We start from the raw sequence: 25326 nt of genomic DNA, 5'->3' as shown, positions 1-25326 counted from the left end.
TTTAGAAAAATAGCCAATATTTATCTATAAAAAAACAAGACCAAATACGATAAAAATCCAACAATACAGTACGAAAAATATGAATTCTGCAAGATTTACTCAAAACTACAGTTCCTTGAAGTCAATAGCTCTACCTGGGGCTATCACGACATCGTGATCAACAAAACCAACAGTTCAGGCCGGCCGCAGCGATGCGGGCCAGCTACGGTGTTGGGAAGACCCGCAAACAGTACCTTGGATTTGCAGGGCATCGTGATCCTCGCGGTGAGCTCCGGAGAGCGCCGTCACTGACGTTGCGGTGTCGGTTCGGAGTCGGTGCAGGAGTCGTCGGGCCCTTGAGGTCACACGCATTGCAGATCGAACTCCAGGCTGATGAAGTCAGGTGCGCAGGCGTGGATGGCGTCGGGGCTGCAGTGCAAAATGGGACGATGCGACATGCGGTCCCCACAGGTCACGGTGCAGGCAGTGGCTCGGTGACGGCATCCAGCGGTGTCGGTGAGACCAGGGCTGTGGTGTGAAGCGGGGCACTGCGACGTGCGGTGTCCACAGGTCACGTGCAGGCAGCGGTGCGGGACATGACGGTGCTTTGTGTACCTCACAAGCGGTGTCCATAGTCCGAGGTGCCGGTGTCAGCAGGAGCATCGTCGTCGGGGGTGCCAAGGCTGCGGTGTGAGCAGGCGATGCCGGAGTGTGGGGCCCACAGGTCGTGGTGTGAGCAGTGGCTCGGTGAAGTTGTCCGATGACGGCGTCTGTGAGACCAGGGTCGCGATGCGAAGTGGGGCAATGCGTCTCCGTGTGGCGGGTCTCTGTGTGGCATCGGCAGGTCACGGTGCAGGCCAGCGGCGTAGTTGGTGGCATCGCAGTGGTTTCTCCTCTTGAACAGCACAAAACACATAGTTCCCAGTGCTGCAGGTCGAGGAATCTGAAGTCTTTGGCATCCCTGACACTTCCAACAGGAGGCAAGCTCTACTCCAAGCCCTTGGAGAATTTTCTCAAGCAGGACACACAGCAAAGTTCACCCTTTGCACTCTTTTCAGGCAGAAGCAGCAACTGCAGGCCAGTCCAGCAAAGCAACACAGCAAAGGGACAGTACTCCCCCTTCAGCTCTTCAGCTCTTCTCCTGGGCAGAGGTTCCTCTTGATTCCAGGAAGATTTTAAAAGTCTGGGGTTTTGGTGGTTCTTCTTCTACCCAGTTCTGCCTTTGAAGTTGGCAAACTTCAAAGCATAGTCTCAATTATTTGCAAGATCCTTCCTTAGCCAGGCCAGGCCCCAGTCACTCACCAGGGGGTCGGAGACGGCATTGTGTGAGGGCAGGCACCGTCCTTTCGGGTGTGAGTTACCACTCCTCCCCTCCAGCACAGATGGCTAATCAAGATATGCAAGCTACACCCCAGCCCCCTTTCTGTCACTGTCTAGAGGAGAGGTGTGAACAGCCCAGCTGTCAAACTGACCCAGACGGGGAATCCACAAACAGGCAGAGTCACAGAACGGATTAAACAAGAAAATGCCTACTTTCTAAAAGTGGCATTTTCAAACTAACAATCTAAAAAACAACTTCTCTAAAAGATGTATTTTAAAATTGTGAGCTCAGAGACCCTAACATTCTCCACATTTTTATCTGCTCTCAAAGAGAATCTGCGCTTTAAGGATATTTAAAGGCAACCCCCATGTTAACCTATGAGAGTTTAGGCCTTGCACAGTGAAAACCGAATTTGGCAGTATTTCAATGTTAGGACATATAAAACACACTAGTATATGTCCTACCTTAAACATACACTGCACCCTGCCCATAGGGCTACCTAGGGACTAACTTAGGGGCGCCTTACATGTAGTAAAAGGGAAGGTTGAGGCCTGGCAAGTGGGTACACTTGCCAAGTCGAATTGGCAGTTTAAAACTGCACACACAGACACTGCAATGGCAGGTCTGAGTCATGTTTACAGGGCTACTAATGTGGGTGGCACAACCAGTGCTGCAGGCCCACTAGCAGCATTTGATTTACAGGCCCTGGGCATCTCTAGTGCACTTTACTAGTAAATCAAATATGCCAATCATGGATAAACCAATCAACAGTACAATTTCTATAGGGAGCACTTGCACTTTAGCACTGATTAACAGTGGTAAAGTGCGCAGAGACAATAAACCAGCAAAAACAGACCTAAAAAAATAGGAGGAAGAAGGCAAAATGTTTGGGGATAACCCTGCAAAAAGGGCCATTTCCAACACTGACGATATCCGAAGAATCTTGGATCAGAACACCTCAGCTGCAATGATCCTAATGCATCCCTTTGTGGCACAGGACACGATCTCCCATGCCATTCTTCTGAAGTGCATGCATGAACTCATCACCTGCTTTGATGCTTTAAATTGGTTTGCAATTAGTTTAGATCATTTCTGACAAACTGATCGCAAACCTTTCTGCTTCCCCCTTATCACTCAGATACCTTAAGAATTTCTTCAAGCTCCTCCCTGAGCTTGATTCTTTTTAATACATATATAAACCACTCTAATGGCAGGGATATCCAAATCTTACAGGTTCTAAATAGTTTCCTATGCGGGTGATACTCAGTCATCTCTATTCCTGATAATTTTTAGAAGTCTCAGGCACACTTTCATTTCTGTATGTTCCAAGTAGCTATCTGGGTGAAGACTAATTGTCTCAAGCTAAACAAAGAAAAAAAAAGAGATGATTCCTTTTGCAAACCTGCCTGATAATGGTCTGGACTGGTTTGATCTGGGATCCCAAAGAGCTTTTAACCCCACCCCAAACCAAGACTCCTTTAGGAATATGGGTATAATTCTAGACAAAATCCTCTCCATGGCTGATCAGCTCACCTCCATGTATACATCTTGGCTTGGCATCGTTAGAATGCTTTCTAAGGTGTTTAAGTGGCTTCCCATAAGTACTTGTAAAATGTGTCACTCAGTCAATGATTACTAGGTGCCTAGACTACAATAATGCCCATTACGTTGGCATCTCTGACTATATGATAGAGACTGCAGACTGTTCAACATACAGTGGCTCAAGTGGTCCTTAACTTTCTGGTCTATACCTCACTTGCTTCCATCTCAAAGTCCTACACTGGCTCCTTATGTGCATATGTGCCATTTTGAAACTCCCATGTCACATCCACAAATTTCTTCATAACGATGTCCTACTCTATCTGAACAGAAGGATATCTCTTAGCAAACCACTGAGAGTGATCCATATTTGCACTTTAAAGTTAGCATCTGTTCCACCTGCCTGCTATGTGAGAACTGGAGGACACTCTTTCCCTACCTGGCAGACTACAAATGGAACCTTCTCCCCATGCCATTTCATCTCATTGCTAAGTTTCGAGCATTCAAAAAAATATTTAAAAAACTGTTTTGTTTTGTCAACTCCGAGTCTCCTAGCCCTTTCTTGCCCAGTCCCATTCATTAAATGCTTCTGGAATGGGAATGCCCTTCTAAGAGTGAGTAGGCACTCTAGAAATCAACTTAACGTAACATAACATGACTTTGAGTAGGCAGTCTTTTGATCTACAGGGGTGTAGTCTCCAATTCCTATATTCTTCCTCCACTCCACAGCTACCACAGAAATTAGGATCCTTGGCACCTGGGACCCAAACAGCAGATAATACAGCTTCCAAGTATAAATCCTGGTAGTTTCAAAGGAATTTTTATGATTTAACTGGTACACATATCTAGCACTACTCAGTACTTAAATCCAGTAAAACACCATTCAAAGTCCTACTCTGCTGCAAGGTTCAGTGGGATCAACTCTTGAACAATATAGGGGTAAATCATAAGCATAGATTGACCATTCATCAACTCATTGATGTGGGAAGTTAGTGAGAGCAGGATAAGATGTGTGTTTTCAGGCGAGAAAAACTGCTTTTTTTAATTAGGTTACTTCCCAGCTAATGATCTCCGGGAAAGTAATGGGTCAGCAACTAGATAGATTATGTGAGTTAGCCTCTCTAAAACTACATTTCCTTTGGCTGTGCGCTTCCACAATTTCATTACATGAACCATTCCTTGTCTTCAGACTGGATCTGGGTGACAAGTGTGCATAGCGGGTCACTGGCACAAGATGGAGGTGAAAATAGTGTATATTGAAAAAGAGACTGCACTGGCTCTGGTTGTGATGACAGCAAATTGAGGTCAGTTTCTTTTTTAACCGGTGTTCCAGAGCCTCAGCTTATTTTGGTTGGTTTTTGGCATAGCTTTTGACCTTTCCCATTCTTAGATACTGTTGCCGAAACCTGATGGCTTTAAGTGAGGTCATGTATGTTAGAGGCTGATATCTGATAGGAACCTCTGGCTGCAGATTCCTTACCTTTGTATAATCCCAGGCATCAGACTGTATCTGGAAATGTTTTGAGCAGTCCTTTGGCTCCATGTTTGCATCATTGATGTCGCCTGTGCCATAAGTGACTTGCTCAGTGCCTATATAGGAGCCACCTCAGCCCACTGACATCAGTTTTTTTTCTTACCTACCAGTGAGAACCGATCCAGAAAGAGCTACCTCCAGCCATTTTTTGACATTTTTTCCAAAGATGTTTTCAAGACTGTCTCCTGGTGTGATAGGGATGTCCCATAGAAAGCCAACTGATATTAAACCCTGTGGTGCTTATCACAGACAGATGTCTCTGACAGACCCTCACCTGTCTTGTCTGTGGTGCTAGGAGCAGACCATGACACCAAATCCTGCAAAGACTACCATGCCATGCACCCGAAGCCATTACAGTAGAGCTCTTTTAAGCTCTTTGTTCCTTGATGTCAGCTGACCCGTTATGATTCAGATCTCAGGTGTGTGGAAGGTCCCAGGACCACACATGGAGCCACTCTCGATATTCATCATCTCAGTCTAAGTCTTTATCACACAAAAACAAAAAGTTGAAGCTGTCTTTGACTTCACTGTGCCGGTCCAAGTCTAACACTACACAATCAGGGCCTCACCCCCACACATCTAACAGGCGACCCCAGTCTGAGTCCCAGAGTTTCCTGGAGCAACATCGGCCCAACTTAAGGAGTTTTGTGAGGCCATGCACCTTATATTTGGGCAGCCAAAGACCTCTGGAGCGCCTTCGGGACCACTGGGTTTGGAGGAAGCCCCTACTGGATTTCCACCAGTAGGATCACTCTCAGTGGCAGGTGGACCCCTTGGATCCGGTGCCTGATCTGGAGCAGATACACCCGCAAGACTGCAACCTTCCTCGGTGCCTGCTTCAGTGCCATGGTTCCTGGCATTGCAGACACCATTCCCATTGTCAATCCTGACTCTGATACTGAGACATATGGGTGTGGTCCGTTATTGGCCATAACCATACCCTCCGAGTCCGACCCAGAGCCTTTATCTTTTGAGTGGCCTAGAGAGGAAGACTACTGGGAGGGAGCTCAGTACCATTATGGTTACTCTCACCCCCTTGATGAACCCAAGAACAACTGGTGCGAGGGACTGGCAGATGCCAGTGGATTGGATACCTCACTAGAAACTGGCTTGGTCTACCCTTCTACCTTGGCTATGAATGAAAGGCCTTCTTTGCCATAGTGGTGTGAAGGGTGGCTAAGTTGGATCTTAAGCTGCCTTCGGTGGCAGTCAAGATAAATGTCTTGACAGAGGTACTTCAGCTTGGGATCCCCCCTCTGCACCTCTTCTCCCACTTAATGAAGGCCTTACAGGCATCCTGTTTAAGGCCTGGTTCATGTCCTACACAGGGTGGCACTTGCCCACATGGGAGGCAATTGTCCACAGTTCAATTGCCGGCTGCCATCGCCTTGCTCCTGGGGACCCCAGTTTCCTCACCCAGCACCCCACCCCAGAGAACTTGGTGGTCAAAGCCTCCACTTCCAGAGTCCAGTTTGGGATTCGGTTGCTCAAGTGTTGCCCATAGTCTCAGGGGAGGCCCGAGCCACACTGTCACAGGCAACTGCATAGGGCAGAGATGCAGCTAAGTTCACTATTCTCTGTGGACTGGGCACAACCAACTCACTAGGCAGAGCAATTGCATCAACTGGACACAACCAACTCACTAGGCAGAGCAATTGTATCATCTTTGACACTCCTGGTTGAGAACAACTTGTTTCATGCATCATTTTATAGCCTAAATTACAATTGAAGTCAATAAAAATTGTGAAGTCAGCATAAAGTGATTGAGTATAGCATTGAACTGACAAATCACAATACTGAATTATACAATGTCATCTAATGCCACCATTGTAGCACTAGACCCATAACTAATATTAATGTACCCAATTCTAACCTAATGTCCCCGAATGTGAAAGTATAAACTAGTTACAAAACAATAGAAGGTCAGACAAGTAATAGCTACTGGCAAGAAAGGTTCTGAATGTTGCAAAGGCCTCCTCCTTGTTGCTTGGAGAACAACATGTCAATGCAAAGCATTACAAGTGCGCATTTTGGTTACATGAGGTGCACAGAATGAAATATATACATTCTCATGGCTGCTTTAGAAAAGAAAATTTCGTCGAGGCCTAATTTGTGCCTAGTTTTGTCAAACACTGCAAAATGTATTTCTCTTTTATATAGTGTTGTCATTTAACTTCAGAAATGTTAATAATGTATAACATTTTAATCACACATTTTATTAAATCGAAATCTGCTCTTTCAGCAGTAAGTTGGTGAAAAATATTTACATGAACAAAGTTTTTATGGGTGGATATCTTTGACTCTACAGCACTGTTAACTATGGCTGTTATCTGTTCACGTCACTGTTCCGGGCTCATGCCACTAGAGGAGAGGCAGCAACTTTAACGTTGTTACAGCGTCCGGGTTAAAAAATCTGTGAAGTAGTTTCTTGGTCCTCTAAGCATTCTTCCACCAAACACTATTGTTTGGCCATAGACAGGAGAGAAAGCTCTTTTCAGTAAGGCTGTGCTTCAGTCTACAGATATGTTTTCTCTTTTATATCGTTAACCTGACTCGAGGTTCCTTGTGTGGTTTATATAACACCCTCCCACCTCCCATCTTGACTGCTCACATTTGTTTCTTCTCCTTTTTTAGGGGCGAGTGTGCAAGCGCTTCATCCTTGTTGTAATCTCTCTATGGGCTTTTAACCACACATGTCACGTCTGTTACTTTCGTTGGTTTGTGGGTTTGCCTTTTAAAATTCGCATGATTTCTTGCCTTTTCTGGTATTTATCCCTCCTCGAGTGCACTGGCCAGCTACTGTCAACTTTCGAGGCTCCATGTTTTCAGCATGGTTTCTGCACTACTTTCTCTTTTTTATTTCCTATGCAGCGTGATCGTGCTCCTTTTTTTTTTTTTTCTTCAATTTACGTGGCACGAAAAGTCCGGTTAGGAGTTTACACTACTAATAGCTGTAATTCGAGGAAATGCGAGTTGCATTGCAAATGCTTGTTTAAATTAGTGGTGGTGTTTAATTGCGGTCCATCCTGTGGGTCACAGCCTCTTCGCGAGTGCAAAAAGTGGATGGGACTGACATCAGTTTTGCTGTATTATGCACTGTGCTGTGGCCACATCCATAGCCTGTGCACCTCTCTCCAGCTACTGTGGAAACATTTTGTGGATCCAGCCTGGCATATGGGAACGGTGTATGTAAGGAGACTGAGAGCTGATCATTCTTATTAGAAATAATGATGTTCTTTTAAAATTTAGAAACAGCAAATCTCTTTTCAGATATGGATGCCATACCATGGACCTTATTTGCAATCCAAATGTGAACTTTGTAAAAACAAATCCATCTGCTAAAATGAATGATATAGTTTTAAGAATTCTATAAAGTGTTTGAAGTCGTGTATTGAAGACAGGGGCACAGTAACCTAGGTGTTGTAACACATTGACAAGTGATAGTTTAGGAGAAAGTTACCCAATTTCTCCAGCCCCACTTTCAAAAGTCAGCTTGCAGCACTTGTGCTTGTCTACATACAGCAGTTATTTATTTGTAGGGAAACATAATCTTCAACCTTTAGGCAAGCCATTTAGAAGTAAAACATTGACTGTAACCCACGCTCAACATAGTCTTCCCGAAGATCATCAGTGGAACTTTAGCGAGAAATTCAACACAGTCTGCCCTTCTAATATACCCCTTGTTCTTCCTTAAACATCTGGGCTTGCTGCTAAGTATACCTTCTGATTCCTGGGGTAACGATCAGAATCTTTAACCACAAGGCAGAGTAGATTTGCAATTGTGGTCAGTGGGCCCAGCTGATGGATTGCTGACGGCTGGGGCAAGGTGTGGGGGTACATTGGGGAGGTTGTTCTCGATAATCTCAAGCAGCTGTCTGATGGTAGGAACCCTTCCATTGCACCCTCTCCCGTTTCACTGCACATCTTGCAGTTAAATATCCCCCAGTCTCTTCCTTTGTACAGACTAGTGTATATGTCACTAGAATTATCCTCCAAGAGTCCTATCCTCATTTGTGACTGAATACCTCCCTCCACGGAATGCTTCTACAATGGCACTGAAGCATCAGATGAACTGAAAAGGATTTGTCAGGGGATGGGGTTGAGTACAGTCTGTGTGTACTTGACTGTACCACTCTGTACTTATGTTGTAGGGGAATGTGCATGCTCAAGGACTATGCCTTGCAGACAGCATTTGGGGTGGGATGAGGTGGAGAATTTGAAAACAAAGTTAATAAAGGATTTCCCATCTGCAGGTAAAGCACCACTATGCCGATCTCCCTGCCCATCTCGTAAGAGACCCCTTTACATAAATAGTATCTCAGTGAAAATTAGGAAATGGTGTCTATAACAGTTGTCATTTTTATTTTTAGGATTGTTGAAGAAAGTCATCTTGTTCCAGTTCTTTTTCAAGTGATTTTGGTAAGGCAATTTTTTTTTCTTTTCTTTTTTTGTTTAAACAAGGCATTCAATGTTAAACTGCTTGCCACTGTTACAAAAGGGGAGTGCGTTCACTGTGGCGCCCAACGGAAAGAATATGCAGGTGACCGGTTTCATAGTTGTCTATCACGTCCTTTTGAAAATGTAACATGTATAATTTTTCATCTCTTTGTGTGTTCCGTCGGTCACATTGTTAAGGGTAACTAATTACCTGTACAGTGTTGCTGTCATTTGAAGGTTTTCTCTGCAAACATCTCGAAAGTGAAGCAGCCTTAGTATTTTTGTGAATCTTGTAAATCAGGATGTCTGCATTTCCATATAAATTCATGATGGTCTGTTTTTGTCTTCTACTGTGACCCTGTAGCTTTCATTTTAAAACCTGTGAAATGTTATAACTGAAATATTACATTTCCACTTTTCGTATGGCACTCAAACAGCAATACACGTGGTCACGTGGCCAGTGATAAAGATCTTAGATTTGGTAATGGCGTCATCGGTCTGTTCCTACTGAGTGTACTTCAAGCGGTGATTTGTTTTCAGGCCTAGGTGGTTAAACCCATAAATGTTGTACAGAGATTGTGTGTAATGTTAATATGTACGTATCTGGTACAGTGGCAATGATAGTCAACGAGAAGTGGCTACTGGAGCTGGATTCTGACAGTGAGGTGGACCGTCAGCGCACCATGGTGCGTGTTCTTTGATCTTCATCTGTTTCCTTAACTGGAGCAGCGTTTGGGCAGACCTCGTGGATATAGAAAGGTAGTTCCAGTTCTAGGGTCATAGGTGGAATAGGCGCTCTAACTTTTTATAGTTTTTGTTTTTTTCAATAGTTCTTTCTTATGTTGCCCTGGCTGTGAATGTGTCAGAAAGGCACCACTGTGTTCCATGCTGGGTTTGTAATATTTACAGTCAACTTGGAAGCCTCTTACGGATATGCCCCAGTCTAACAGTTTACTTAGAGGAAGTGTGGACTAAGAGCTATTTTTAGAATGGCAACTTGAAATCGGAACGTTCAAATTTACCAGGTCATCCAAACCTTGTTTGCCCTAATTCTTCTTTGCAGTTTTGTGGTAGTTAGTATTCGCATGACTTCTTTAGCTTCCGCCAGAATGTAATTTAAAAAAAAATATATTTTGAAGAAATCACTAAGTTAGTGGTCCTCAGTCTTGACGCTGACCGCTGTCCCTCTGGTTATCAATATGCTTCCAGTCAAACCTTTCTTTGTTTCTACTCTGCTTTTTTGCTGTATGAGTAGCTAAAGCTTAAGGGCCATACTCTGGACAAGAAGACAGCCTGGAGAACTAGCAGAGAAAACGCTGTTAAAAATTAAAATCAATCAGGAAGAAGTTGTGCAGAAGCAGACCCATTTGTGTGACAATGACTCAATAGGATGACACGTGTCTGAAGAGTCTAATCTGCTAATCGTGAAGGTTCTGGGCAAGTAAAAGATGATCCCAAAACGATGGTCTGTGACATGGAATATCTTTTGGCACTTCACATATGATCGTTATGTTCCGAATGAGGCAATCTACAAAGGAGAGTTTGTAAATTGTCAAGAAGTGAGAGCAGCATTTAGACAGTAGTGGGTGGTGCTGCATTTTTCTCACGAATGTGCATTTGACTATCGAGATACATTTTTGTCTCGTATCTAGGACAGCATTGATTGGGAATCTCCTTCGTGTACTTTGAATTATTGTGGTGTGTACTTGAGTTTGCAGCAAAAAACACCACCTCCCTAATAGTATTGATTTCTTTGAGACTTAAGTGACGACAGGAGTGGTAAGGGGAGGGCGAACAAGACTAAAATAACTATTAAGCGAGAAAGAGAAATGGGGACTCAGAATGCCAAAACTGTATTTATTTAAAAAAAAAAAGAATTTGACACTAGAATTGGTTAAAACTGGTTGAAGGTCAAAGTGCTGTTCAGTGGTTGGTTGGGTTTGTGTTCCTGAGAGTGTGTAAGAGTCAACAGTCAAATGAATGAATGAGTGAGTGACTGAGTCCTTGGCTATCTAATGGGTCAGGATGTACATGAAGTGATAATGGGCGAGTGTGTGGATGAATAGTTGAATGAGTCTATGGGTGGATAAGATGGGGTTAGTGTATGAATGGGTGAGAGGATGCATAGATGGACGCAAACAGGTTACCCCGATTCAGAACATTTGCCTCAAGGGCAACACACAATACCGCATAGTTGAAAAATCATTACCAGAAATAACTTGTCAGATTATATTCTATTTTTCTTAAATAACAAAGTGGCTCAGATTTCAAACTATCTCATCAGTAAAGTTATTACGGCAGTCTTCACACAGGAACACCAAAGGAAATGCTTTTCTCCTAGGAAGTTGTTACCTTTTCTGTTAAAATTTGGCAGAAGTCAGTCTATCTTTTCTTAAACCTTCTGAAAAACATTGTCCTTTTGCAAAGAACACTGTGGTGTGCGGCACTTTATGAGGTAGGAGGTTGCCACGTCTCAGTAGTGACCTGAACAGAGGAAGAAGAGAATGCAGTGAAGACGAAACGATGAATGAAAAAAGTGACTACATAATGAGAAAAAATATTTTACAAAGATTATGGATTGAAGAAACATCCCCTACCCACAGATTTAGATGCATCATACTTGCAAACCCTGACTTGTGCAGACAGATGAAAATAAAGAATAGGCATTGGCAAAGCTAATTGGTCTGGGTTTAATGAGCCAGTGCATGCAGCATTGGTGCATTAGAGCAAAACACTTGAGCGGGAACCCCAAGAAGCAGACAAAGAAATATATGGTTTTAGAGCAGCCGCACATACAGTTAAATGCAACATTGGAGTAGAGGCAGAATGGACAATACCCAGTCATTAAAGTTAGGTCAGGGATGACTACTCCATTGGGTTGGCCAAAGTCTCCATCCAATGGATGAATGAGGCTGGTCAAATAAACCAATAATTGAAATAGATGGACCAAAACCACACACTAAAGAACATTATTAGCAATTTGTCTGCATAAGGATAAGGGAAGCACTGTGAAAATATAGAACATTGCATACCTTAATACACTACCAAAAGGTGACACACATTACACAAACCGCAAGTAACAGGAATTAATAGGAATTGAAATGGCCATGTTAAAGCAAGCTTTGGCAAAGCCAGTAGCCCTTGCATTGTTGACCTATTGGCTTTCCTGATGCTGTGCAGTATCAAGCAGAAAGGTAAATGCTTTTTACTGATGCTGTGCCACACTGGGGAAAAAAGGTGTGGAGATGCAGCTGTCTCATTCCACTGGCAAATGCATGTGATGAAATATGTGTAGTGGCGTAGCGAAGCTTGAGCCCCCCCCCTTTCAAAGTATCAGGAGGGGGCCCCCTCCCCTTTGGACCTCATCAGGGGCCTGCCACCTGTGCACAGTCTACTATGCTGAGGGGCCCTCTGGAGCTCGGCACCCCACCACAGGGGCTGCGGGGCCTTTGTTACACCAATGAGTATGTGCATGCATGTATCACCATGCATGCACACAACATCATAATGCCACAAGCACCATTTTCTTGTTTTTTAATTTACCGATCCAAGGTGGCTAATGCACTAGGATTGGTTAAAAAAAAAAAAAAATAACACTTGTTAGCGCAGTAGCACTTTTTAAACTGCAAAGCGGATCTGCAGCAAATGGCAACTGCTGACCCTCCCAATATAATATTGAAAACAGAAAGTTTAGCAGCAGAGGAGTGTATGCGGAAAAGCAACAGCAAGTGGTTTGCAGGGGGAAACAGCAGGCAAATTTGCTGTGGGAAAGCAGCATACAAGGGAGAGAGTAACGCACAGGAGGATGGGTATTTGTCCACAGAGAGAAGCACACAGTGGAGAGAGCTGGAAAAGACATACACTGTCATGAAGTGCTTAACCATAAAGAGAAAATAGCTTCCTAAACAAAAGTACTTGCCAAGCCTAAAACTCATCTTTTTCTACATATAAGTCACTAGGTAACCCAGATGGCAGGGTGCTATGTAGGTAAAAGGCAGGACATATACCTGCGTGTTTTATATGTCCTGGTAGTGGAAAACTCCTAAATTAGTTTTCCACTACTGTGAGGTCTGCTCCTTTCATAGGCTACCATTAGGGCTACCCTCATATACTGTTTGAGTTTTAGGTTCTGATCAGAAAGGGGTGGACAGGTCATATGTAGTATGGTCAGAATGGTAGTACAAAATCCTGCTGACTGATGAGGTTGTATTTTATATTATTATTTTAGAAATGCCACTTTCAGAAAGTGAGCATTTCTCTGCACTTAAAATCCTTTTGTGCCTTACAGTCTGTCTCCAATCCATGTCTCGGCTGGGCTGGTCGACAGCTCCCTTGTGCATTTCACCCAGACAACCACAAACACAGGATGCTCAGTCACACTTGCACACATCTGCATACTGAATGGGTCTTCCTTGGCTGGAACGGTGGAGGGCCTGACACTTACATTTCAAAGGACAGGGGCCTGCCCTCACAGAATGGACTGCCAACCCCCTACTGGGATCTTGGCAGACAGGGTTGTACTGAAAGAGGACCTTGTGCACTTCAAAACCACTCTTTGGAGTCTCCCACACTTCAGAGGTACTTTTGGGTATATAAACTGGGTCCCTTAACCTACCAATTTAGACATTTCTTGAGACAGACACTCTGCACCAGAACCTGCACCCTGCCATGAGAAGCTGCCTTGCTGCCCAAATGACTCACCTGGACTGCTTTGCTTTTAAAGACTGCTGTCGTGCTGTTGCCCTGCTGCCTTGCGGGCCTCTGGCTCTGCTGAGAAGTGCTCTACAAGGGCTTGGATTGAGCTTGCCTCTTGTTCCTGAAGTCTCAGGGCCAAAAACATTTCATCTTAGCAAATGAACTCCTTGTGCGGCGAAAATCGATGCACAGCCTGTCCAGCAGTGAGAAAATCACTGCATCACCGAACCGGAACGATGCAGCCCGGCTCCATGAGTGGAGATCGTCGCAGCGCCAACATTGCAACTGGAACTTCGACACACAGCCCACCGGTTTGACGCATCGCCAAGGCGGAACGAGGAAGCCCGACTTCCTGCAAGAGGAATCAACGCACTGCCGCATCGCCCACTAGATCGACACAACAGCTGTGACTTCGCCCCACACGCCAAGGATTTCCACACATGCAGCTATATCCTCACCTATAGTATAGTGCACCCTTCCTTAGGGCTTTCATGCCTGCTAAAGGGGTGACTTACCTATGGCACAGGCAGTGTTTTGTGTGCATGGCACCCCTGAGGGGGATGCCATTTCGACTTTGCCTTTTTCTCCCCACCAACACACACAATCTGCAATGGCAGTGTGCATGTGTTAAGTGAGGGGTCCCTTAGGGTGGCACAACACATGCTGCAGCCCTTAGGGACCTTTCCTGGTCACAGGGCCCTTGGTACCACTGGTACCTTTTACAAGGGACTTATCAGTGTGCCAGGGGTGTGCCAATTGTGGAAACAACGGTAAATTTTTTGTGAAAGAACACTGGTGCTGGGGTCTGGTTAGCAGGGTCCCAGCACACACTTAGTCAAGTCATCATCGATATCAGGCAAAAAGTGGGGTGGTAACTGCAACAAGGAGCCATTTTCCTACAGCGATCAACTCTTTGTTGGGTATGTGGGTGCAAAGAAAGGGAAGGTGGTGCAAAAACGTACCATCTCTCAATGGGTGCTTCTTTGCATAAGATGTGCTACGCTTTGGCCAAGATGCAACCCCCTGAGGGCTTGCGCGTTTATTTCCACCACAGCGACTGCTGCTTCCACTGTGTTAGCACGATGAGTTCCTGTCCTGGATATCTGCCTGGCAGCTACGTGGGCATCCCTGCCCACGTTTGCTAAATGCTACTGCCTGGACAGTCGGGTCTGATGGGAAGGCTACTTTGGTTGTTCGGTCCTACGGGACTTTCTAGTATGATCTTAGTTCGCAGCCCACCTCCGCGGATGGCATTGCTTGGGTATCTATTCTAAGGTAAGAAATCTGCAACTAGAAGTCTCTATCAGATTTACAAGTTACTTACCTTCGGTAACGAAATATGTTGAAGAGACATATTCTAGTTGCAGATTCCTTACCGACCCTCCCATCTTCCACTCTTGCGAACTGATTTCTAGGGACAGGGATTCCCCCTTCAGGTCCTTAGCTCTGACACCAATCTCAGTGTTCTTAGTGGCTCTGCGCTTTGGCGTGGAAAGTCGTTAAAAAGAAACTGACGTCACTGCGCTGATGTCTGCATCCTACTCCCAATGTCATCACGGCGACTACGATGCCAACGACCCCCGCGGAGTAGACCGACGCCACCTACCGACGCACAAGTGTATTGCTCGAAGAAAAAATCTCCGGATCCAGTCTGATACCTGGGGGGAAATTCTAAAGTAAGGAATTTGCAACTAAAATATGTCTCTACCAGATATTTTGTTACCAAAGGTAAGTAACTTGTACTTTAAGAGAAGCACATTTGTCAAGAGATACTTTTATTTATTCTAGGTTAGCATGGATGACATCTCATCAGTTCAAACCTGTAATACTATTCCAGCAATGGTAAAATGCCTTTGCCATAGGTTTTTAGCTCTGTATGAATAGCACTAGCTAATCCTATGCTTAAAGACTTTGATGAAAAAATGGCAAAAGGGTTGGTCACTTTTCTACTTTGGCTTGGATAGCACTCTGCTAATCCTATTCTTAAAAGTTTTGCTGGAAAAACAGACATTTGTGGTGGGCTGATTTAGTATGTTGCTGGTATTGCAGATGTGCTCCAAAAACAGAAGCAGCTCTCCTCCTAAGCACAATTTAATTCATATATGGTGAGATATTTGTAGAAACATTTCATGTAAACCTAATGACTCGTGGTTAGAGAGTCCACATATGTGTTTTTTAACATTAGTGAAAGGGAAATTGTGCCTCTACTCAATTTAACTAGCCAGTGTAAGATTTCAAAATTGCCTTCCCGGAAGCCTTGGTATTCATCGTATCTGGTTCATTGCTCATCTAGAAGTGTGTTATATACAAGGAAGGCAGTTTATGATCCAGCTTAATTGTAGATCATCGTGCTTATGTCACAGTGTTATTAATGCTCTATAGCCGTCATGAGTGGTGCGAAATCTGACAGCCCATCAATACAACAAATTCATCAGTATGTGGTTTTTTACACTTTGGTTCCTGGAAGTTTCATCATTACTTGAAAGAGGCTTGTTTTAGAGATAAAAGAGTATTCCCTGTTGTAACCTACATAATTCCGGATCTGTACTTGTTCTGTGCTCACTGCACCACTTAATATTTGTTAATACATTATGTAGCATGCCTCTGGTAGGTAAAAAGACGAGAGGGGTTGCTGAGGCTTACAGCAAATCATTGAGGTCTGGTTCTCACCGACAGGTTTCATATCGTTCCTATCCCTTTTACAGAGTGACTTGACTCACAAAGTAAATACATCCTATAAATATAAATGTTTGTATACAAATTGACAACTGTTACATTTGGAAATTTGAGCAAGTAGAATAGTTTGTCTTCTTTCCAAGCAAACCCATCTGCTGAAAGCTCATTTGTTCTTTACCTATCGCCTACTTGCAGCATGTTTCAGAAAAGCAGGGAACATCTGTTTTTGGTGGGTTGGCATCCTATTGTTGGCACTACTCTGTCATGGTGTTACCTTCTAAAAGGGGCATTGCCATAAATGGGGAATCACCAATCCAACATCTTCAAGAGAGAAGCTGGTCAGATACCTATCTTTCTGGAGACATGGAAGGAAGGAGAGCGGGTATATTGCCCTTTGGCTGTATGAATTCATAATATCCGGAAAAGTTTAGTGTTGACTATTGAAATCCTTATTCTATTTGATTCTTCTATGGGCTGGCTAGACTACATTGGACCTATCTGACCAGCTGATCTAAGGCACAACTTATGCACATTTCATCAAACTAAAGGCATTGTGAAGTCAAAGGCATTTGTAGATCCTGTCAGAGGTATCCCTCTGAATTCTGTTCAAATGTCCAATGTGTGAAGTGTGCAATGAAGACAAGAGACCAATGATTCAACCCCTGAAAGCATGCTAAAATAAAGTTACGCTAGGGTTTCCCATGAGCCTTCTGTTATTTTATGACAAGCTGCCCCCATCCCGCCCCCCGGAATAAGCTAGGCTCTGCCACCCGAGCTGACAAAGTGATCATCCATGCATTGAATGCCAGGCTCATTCACTACAACTATAAATGTGCTTACCTATAATTCAGTTGTTTTAGCGCTATGAAACGGGGCATAGTGTTAGGCTATCACAGGGCTGGGAGATGTACAGAACAGTGCCACGATTTTCGATTTTTGGACAATGAAAAAACAAAATAAAATATTGTTACCCTTTCTGATCCCCACTCCACTGCGCACGATAATAGATCGTCATTAAGTGGCTGATTTTTAACCCTGTCTATCATAACGATTTATCGCACACGCATAAAAATCAGACAATCCAAGTCGCAACACCGGAACTTGTCGGGCTTAGCTCCTATGTGAATCAACAGACGATCTGCAAAATATGGGTATTTTCTCTCGTAAATAACCCCCAGTCTATTTTTCTCGGAGGGAAGCCCTACATGGCCGAGCTTCTCCACCACTTATATTTGAGACATGATTCTGTTAGATTTCCAGGTCATTGAAATGTCGCTCCTTGTATGCGGTTTAGTCAAACAAGCATTCAATATGCTAAGATTCGAAAATGCTTATGCTTTCAAAGTCGCAGAGTCTTCTGCCTGCGCACATCAAGCATCATTTGTGTGTGCTCTTTAGGTGTCCTAGATCAAGCTAAGAAGCGAAAACGAATCCTAAATCTGTGCACAACCTGTGGCTTGCAAGCAGCGATCGTTTAAATTATAGCTGCCTCCTTAATTTGTTTTAACAAACATTGAAACCTAAGGCTTTTGATAATAGTAAAACAATGGATTTTGCTGTGTATCCTACATTTGCAGACAAGTTGCGGACATGTGTCTTCACTCTGTCACGAATTTCAAAAACTTGCAGCAGGAAGCAAAGGTGGCGATGTGTCGAAATGCCATTCACCTTCAAGGGAACCACTTGCAGAAATGTTCAAATTACACAGCGTTGTACATGAACTTTGTGAATTCACTGCCAGTTTTGACAAAAGATCTACAAATCTCTGCTGACAAAATCATGAGTTTTGATAAGCACGCCTGATGTCTTCGTATTACATCATTTATTTTGTTGTTTTTCCTCTTCCTTATAGTTCCATCACTGCAGCTTGACAGTCTCCAGGCAGTGACTGATGAGGCTGGTCTACGGAAACTAAAATCGCCAGGCCAAAAGTCCCTTTAAGTAAATTGTTAGCATGAAGTCTACTTGATAGCTATCCTGTCAAAATCCAGACCTAAAAATAGGATAAGGGAAGCAGTCTGAAAATATGGTACATTACCTCCTTTAATACACTGTAAAAAGTGACACACATTATATAAACCCCAAGTAATGTGAACTAATAGAAATTGTAATCATCATATAAAAATAAGGGTTCTCAAAGCCAATAGGCCTCACCTTTTTGATCTATTGGCTTTGTCGATGATGTACAGCATCAGGACAATGCAAGCTGCTTTTTGCTTTCACTTAATTTCCAAGTATCATAGTTCGACTCAGCCCTGTCTTGTGTTTGGTATTTAACCCAGTTTAAAATAGCCAGACAAGAGTTTAACTAAACCATGCTTGTTTTACTCCTCTTACAATTATTTGTAAATAAACTCACCAGCAGCCATCTTCCCTCTTAATCGTGTGAAATTATACGTTGCAATCAGAAGATGTCCTTTAACAAGTTATTACTCCATGAAAGTACTTGATCTCCACTTCCAATCTGATTTATATTTACCTTTGTCTCTTAGTTTTACTTACAGTTGCATCTGTTCATCCAGTATTTTTACTGTATTATTGAGACGCTGACCGAATGCCATAGAAATTTCTGTATCATCACTGGCCTACCTGATCTTCCAGATACCTTGGAAAACTCTGCTGCCGCTCATTTAGAAGAATATATTGATAACTAATTGACATGTACCAGTTCTGATTTAGATCCAAGTCTAGCACTGAAACTGCAGTACTAATGTAATCGATGATGCAGTCCAGGTACTTGAAAATGAGGATGCTGCTCTCACTGTTGCTTTGTGATTTAGAGTGGCAGTAAGAGGACCTGTCCTTTAATATTTCTAGTCCCATCTATTGACCAGATCCTCGTAAATCAGGATCGGTAACAGCATCTCCCTCCAGTTCTTGTCTTTGCTGGCATACTTAAGGGTCAAAACTAAAACCTCTACTTTTTAAATCTATCAATGGAGGCCTTCGCCCTGTACCTGAGAGCAGTCTTTTGTACCTAAAATTCACAGGAGTGTGACTGAAAACTTTCAAAAAGTCTCTTATGCATTCAAAAATCAATAGCCATACACTGGTTGAAATTCCCAGAAAACAAAATTACATTTAATTAGTGCTAGTTGAATGGCCAATCCAGTCCAACAGTAAGTGTCCTCTCTACTCTTAATGTGAATAACCCCACCCCTAGTAGACGATTCCAAATCAGTGGATTTGTATGCGAGTTGGCTGTTTGGAGAATACCCCAAATGCTATTGCAGGTGTCCTTAATTGTTTTGGCTTTAAAGTTGCTGTTCTTTCTACGAGAACGATGACTTTAGACTTCTTGGCTACCTTTGATGCCGGTTGCACTGATGTCCATTGAGATCTGGTCTTCCATATGCGAAGGACGTGTGCTAGTTGGAGTCCAGGCAAGCAGAGATGTCTAGAAGATTTGTGAAAGCAGGTGGGATTGTTTAGTTATGTTGTGCCACTGTTGTGTGGTGCCTTTTAAGTGTGGGTGGGGAGTTTGAATTCTGCTCGTTTGTGTATTGGGAGCCAGTGGAGCTCCTTCAGGTGCAGTGATGCAGTGTGGAAGGTTGAGAGTGATTCTGGCTGCCGAGTTCTAAATCGTCTGCAGCCTTCAGGTGAGTTTTTTTTCTTGATTTTGTATCATCCTTTATCCCTTGCCAGTGCTAAGAATCTTAAATAGTTCATGACTTATCATGCTCTTTTGAGGTGTTCAGCATTCTTGAACTGAACATTAATTGACAAATAACACCAAAACAAACTTGATATCTTATAATTTCTAGGAGAAAGTCGCTTTCTAATTATATAGTTGTGACATCACAACTGTCTGATTACAGTACTGTTACTTGCCACTTTTTATGTCAATGAATATTTACTGACAAGAATCAAAGCAAAAAGCACCTGTCTGCAGCCCTCAGAGGCCAAACCTCATCCCGCAGGTAATGCAGCCAGGTGCACAGCAGCATATTACAAAAACAAAATCAAATGTTTGTAAATACTGCAACATGTTCCCTAACTTCAGAAAACCAACGATTTACTGTTTCTTTAGCAGAATACCCATCTTAGTATATAGTGTAGTCTACCCACATCACTTTGAAGCTTTGTGTACAGCACCTGGCCTGACCATTATGCCTTAAATATTACCAAACTCCTAAATGCCTTAAATGTATATTGAGTGTATATTAGTTAGTATATAACCATGATCTGCCACCCATCGTTTATGTTTCAGGGCACATTACATATTATTAGTGCGTTTGGTGAGGTTTCCCAACCATTTTAGAGTTCATCCTTAACTCTAGGCTTTCAGAGGAGGAACATAGTATATACTAGCAGTCACTGCTATGTTTGGTCAGAGTAGCTACCGGAATCGGCATTCTGTGCGGTATTAGTGCTACTGTCTGTATCGTAGATCAGTGTGTTATCTGTAATTCAGATTAGTAAACTTCATATCTGAGCAGCAGCAAACGCTATTGCATTAACAAACGATGATCTTCTCTTTGTCGCAGAAATGATTATTTCTGAGTTTGTAATTTGCAAGATTAAAAATAACTTGCAATACTTCACTTTTGATACAATCACCTCTTTGTCAAATGGATTTCTATGGCTTGGGTGTTGTAGAAAATCGGGAATTCTACCGGCCCTGCTTGTTGAGAATTAATTTCTAGCTGAGTGAAAAAAAGTATGTCAGCATACAACTGGCTTTTAATTCACCCACTGCATATGATTTTCATTTTAAGAGAATTATGTCTTAATAAATATCAGGCCGAACAAAGGGGTACATGTACGAAAGAATTGTTTTGCGACTTGAAAATTGCGATTCGCAAAACCTTATGTTGAACAGTGTCAATGACACTGTTTGTGATTCGCAAGGGGGTCGAAAATTCCCTACCGCATGAATATTCATGAGGTAGGTCGCAATTTGTGACCCCCTTGGGAATGGCCGCCCTCACAGGGATGGTTGCCTGCTGGAGACAGCAGACCACCATGTCTGTGACTGCCTTTAAATAAAGAAGTTTTTTTTTTTTTTTTTTTTACGGAAAACGAGATGCATTTCAAAAACAAAAAATGAAACGTTTTTGTTTCATTTTTTCAGAGCAGGCAGTGTGGTCCATAGGATCCCACTACCTGCTCTGAAAAAATGTTTTTACTGCCATTCACAAAGGGGAAGGGGCCCCATGGTGACCGTGGCATTCGCGGTCACAAAACAATCTTACATGAGACTGCGACTTGCAATTAGGAAGGGGACACCCCTTCCTAATTGCAACTCACAATCCCTTTTTACGATTCGGTAAAATAGTTTACAGAATCGTAAAAATGGGTTTCAACATACCAAAGTGCATTGTGCACGTCGCAAAAGGCCCGATTCGATATACAAAATGCTACATACATGTAGCCCTAACTTCCTTAAAAATCTAGTCCAATAATACTTTTTTATATTAAATTAGAATTACATTTAAATAGAGCAGTTCAGTTTCTTAATCGTGGCTCATGGAAATACAGAACATAATGGTGAGTAAAAATCGAAAACCAATAAACTTGAATTAATTTCAAACAATCACAAGTTTTAAAAACTGAAGAAGATTCGGGAACCCCATGTAGAAACAACTGGAGGAGGCTTAAAGGGTTCCTCCAGTGGTTGAATGGAAAAAGTTGGGAAGCGTGGGAGGGTTTTGTGTGATTTGATCAGGCTACATTACCGTTAATGCGACAGTGCCATGATATTTTTTGTTTTTACCACACCATTTTCCCATGCCACCTGACCTGTGACATTTCATTTTCAGTACGTAGTTTGGTCGTGGAGAGGAAAGGCTTAGCCGAGAATATGAATGATATCGGATCATGCTCACCCAATCTTTCCGCAGGAGAACTCCCAGCCATCTTGGTTTTTTGACACCACTTGCCATTGGGCGGGAACAGTGTCATATCATGACCCCACACTATGCTTCCGCCCCTCTCACGTAACTTCCATCTGAGAAAAAGAGGCTCAGGAGCTTATGGTTGCCACCAATGTCTTAGTTGACCGCTTGCTGCTCAAGACCAAATAAATGCTATAAAATGTTTTGTAAAGGTCTGGGTCTGTGGTATCAGAAATATACAGTGGCACTCTACCTTAAATCTGCCACTGGCTTCCCGAGAGGGCAGGCATGTTAAATTATTAGCATTAATAAAAATACAATTCTCAGTGTCATCTATGCATTAAATCAGCCATTCTACTGTATTATTCCAGATATAAGTTCCAAATTGAGGCATATCTTTTCATAATTGGAAGTCCCTGTAAACATCACAGGAGACTTCAAGCCCGGAAATGCTTAACTAATGGTCTCATTATACTAATACAATACAATCTATAAATATCCTTGGAGTATTGGTGAGCTTTTTAAATTCAAATTCATGTTCCAGCGCTTCATTGAAATTAGGCAGCACAAGAACATTGTTCTTTTGTCTTTATGTTGATAGGTTTTCTTTGCTGTTCTGCATGCAGTCTCTGATGTACTGGCGGGCTGCATAGAAACTGCCAGATGTTTTTTAGAAACAATATGTCCTAGTCTTCGTGATATTTGTCCTTACAAAAATGTCTTTTCTGCTTTCTCTCTGCTCAAACGCATAAAATGAGTCATTGGCGGGGTAGATAAAAACATGTATACTATCCTCACCAGATGCTCACCACTGGGGATTGCAGGCATGCTTCTTTCTGTTCAATTTCTGTCGTCGTTATTGCTTGGTGTAAAGAGCAATTTTTGTAAATTACTGTGAGCCGGGGATCTGCAAAGGAGCGGCTGCAAAATATTGCCCTTTCCATTTCTGAGAGAATCCTGGCAGGAAATAAAAATATCTTAATCCATGCCTGTGCAAATCAGTCTTTGAGTAGTGCTGGCGGGAGTTACTCATAGTCTTTTAAGAGTAATTTTAGTTAAACATAATAAATACTTCCGGTCCATTATGGTAACCACACTAAACTGGGAACAGTTCATTAAAGCTAATTCTTAGGTTTTCTGAGCTTCATATTTATTTTATATGGAGGAGGGAGCACAATTTCAGTTTAATGAGCACATGCCTTAAAGGGCACCTGCTCACTGACAAAACTTTTTCAGCCAGATAAGGAGGAGGATGGCTTAAATCCAGTTTTAATGTTAGCTCTATAAATTGCCTCTGCCGTGAACGAAGGCTGCAGTTACGGACAGCTAGAAGCTTCCTGCATGAAAGCACTTCCTGAAGGACTCCTATGGACACTGCACCGCCGCGCCATTTTATGTCATTAGCTGAACTATCCGTGCATGTAACTGCAGAAACTGGAGTACCCTGTGCATTTTAATAAGCGTTTTAAAAAGCATATGTTTGAGAAAGCACTCCGCTTCGTCCATATGTCAGGGCATTTCCGCCATCGCTGCTCTGCATTATCAACTACCTCCCTTCTGATAATATTCAATTTTGACCTTTGATCGGGGCAGGAACTGTTATGCTGTGTGATGAGGTGATTTATTTTAAGGTTTTTTAACGCCTTTCTATCTAGATTTTCGTTAGAGTCTTCTTCAGTGACAGCATGTAACAAGTTAACAAGTGTTTGCAAAGCCAAATGGCCTGGCCTTGGCAAGTGAGCAGTTTTATGTTTTATCTTTTGAAATAAATGCAGCTTGCAAAAACAATTGGCACACATATAAAACATATACAAATAAAGCACTGGCTCAGCATCCAGTACTCACCTGCCCTGGTACTGATCTACACTTCTCTTCAGGCAGCTGTGCACATGTGATTCGGCAAAGTGCTGTCACTCACATTGCAAGCTAGCCAATGGAGGCAGTAAATGTGCTGACCCATTGCTTTAAGGTGGAGAGGCAAAATTTGAATACCATTTCAAAAGACCAACAGATAAAGAGGACTGGTTGAAGGTCCATGCATGCACGTCTACATTTACCCATTTTTTTTGGAAACAAGAGACTGGTGAGGCTGCTACAACTGTCTCTAGGCTAGACCTAAATAAACATTGACAAAGCCAATATGTCTTGCCTATGCAAGATCCATTGATTTTGCCAGTGTGTTTTAGCCATGTTGCACACCAGCGTGGCTGCTGTGCCGCATGGCTAAAAGTTAGTGGTGTAAGGAGAGTGGAGTGATTTAAAGTGGAATAGAGTGAAGTGTTACAGAGTGGTGTGGAGTGGCATAGAGTTGAGTGGCGTGGAGTGTTGTGAACAGAGTAGAGTGCGTTAAGAACAAGTGATGGACGGAATGCTGAACAATGTCAAACATTCACCCCCAGTACAGAGATCTGTGCCTAAATCCATCGTTTTTTTGCTGCCCATGCCATTCCAGTTTGGACCTAGCCATATGCAAATCAGTCTTGACCCTGTTCCCCATGGGAACAGTCCAGCCTGAACTGCCACGCCAGGTCTTCCCTGGACTGGAAACAAGCATCCTGGGAATGGTTTTGGGGTTTCACCCCTCATCAGCCAGGCTAGCTTGAATCCAGTGGCATGGGAAGCACGGGACCCATGTCTGGGCATACCCCAGATGCTTGTTTCCGGTCCAGTGAGGACCTGGCTTGGCAGTTCGGGCTGGACTGTTCCCTTGAGGAGCAGGGTCAAGACTGATTTGCATATGGCTGTGTCCCAACTGGGGTGGCATGGCGAGCAAAAGAACGATGGATTAAACCCAGATCTGTGACTGGGGGGTGAGTGTTTGCATTGTTCAGCACTCCGTCCATCATCATTTTGTGTTGCTAAAGTAGAGTGCGTTAGACTGGAATGGCCAGGGTACAGTAGTGCAGAGAAAAAAGGGTGGTGTAGCATGCAGTCTCGTAGAGTGTTGCAGGGTTGAGTGTAGTGTGTCTTGTGACATTGGATCCAATGTCCTCCGGGATCAGGCAGCCAGCAGGATCTGCCATCACCTGTTCCACTGGCAGTCCTTCACATCAGAAAGGTCGGTTTTGCAGATGGTCCGAAGACGCTACTTCCTTCCCTTCGAGATTCACCCCCCATCCATGTCACCATCCTACAATCGAATGACGGAGGATCACTTGCAACTTCTCTGCGAGGAGGTTATGGCTCTCTTGGCCAGGTAGCCATAGAGTGGGTCCCTGTGCCAGAAGTAGGTTGTGGTTATTATTCCCACTACTTTCTGGTGCCCAGAAAGGACAAGGGCCTCCACCCTATCCTAGACATTTGGGGCC

The 25326-nt window shown here is 43.2% G+C and overlaps 1 protein-coding gene across 2 annotated transcripts in view; it reads left to right on the top strand.

Annotated features, from left to right (window-relative positions):
• Window positions 1-25326, top strand: part of ULK4 (unc-51 like kinase 4) — a 1615551-nt gene that overhangs the window by 902045 nt on the left and 688180 nt on the right. For both annotated transcript variants that reach the window (XM_069211486.1, XM_069211487.1), the window contains exon 31: window positions 8744-8792. In XM_069211486.1, coding sequence (XP_069067587.1) covers window positions 8744-8792 — 49 coding nt within the window. The remainder of the gene's footprint in view (window positions 1-8743; window positions 8793-25326) is intronic.

Source organism: Pleurodeles waltl, chromosome 10 (genome assembly GCF_031143425.1).
Source record: "Pleurodeles waltl isolate 20211129_DDA chromosome 10, aPleWal1.hap1.20221129, whole genome shotgun sequence".
Taxonomy (NCBI): Eukaryota; Metazoa; Chordata; class Amphibia; order Caudata; family Salamandridae; genus Pleurodeles; species Pleurodeles waltl.
This window is presented reverse-complemented; position numbering and strand designations above follow the sequence as displayed.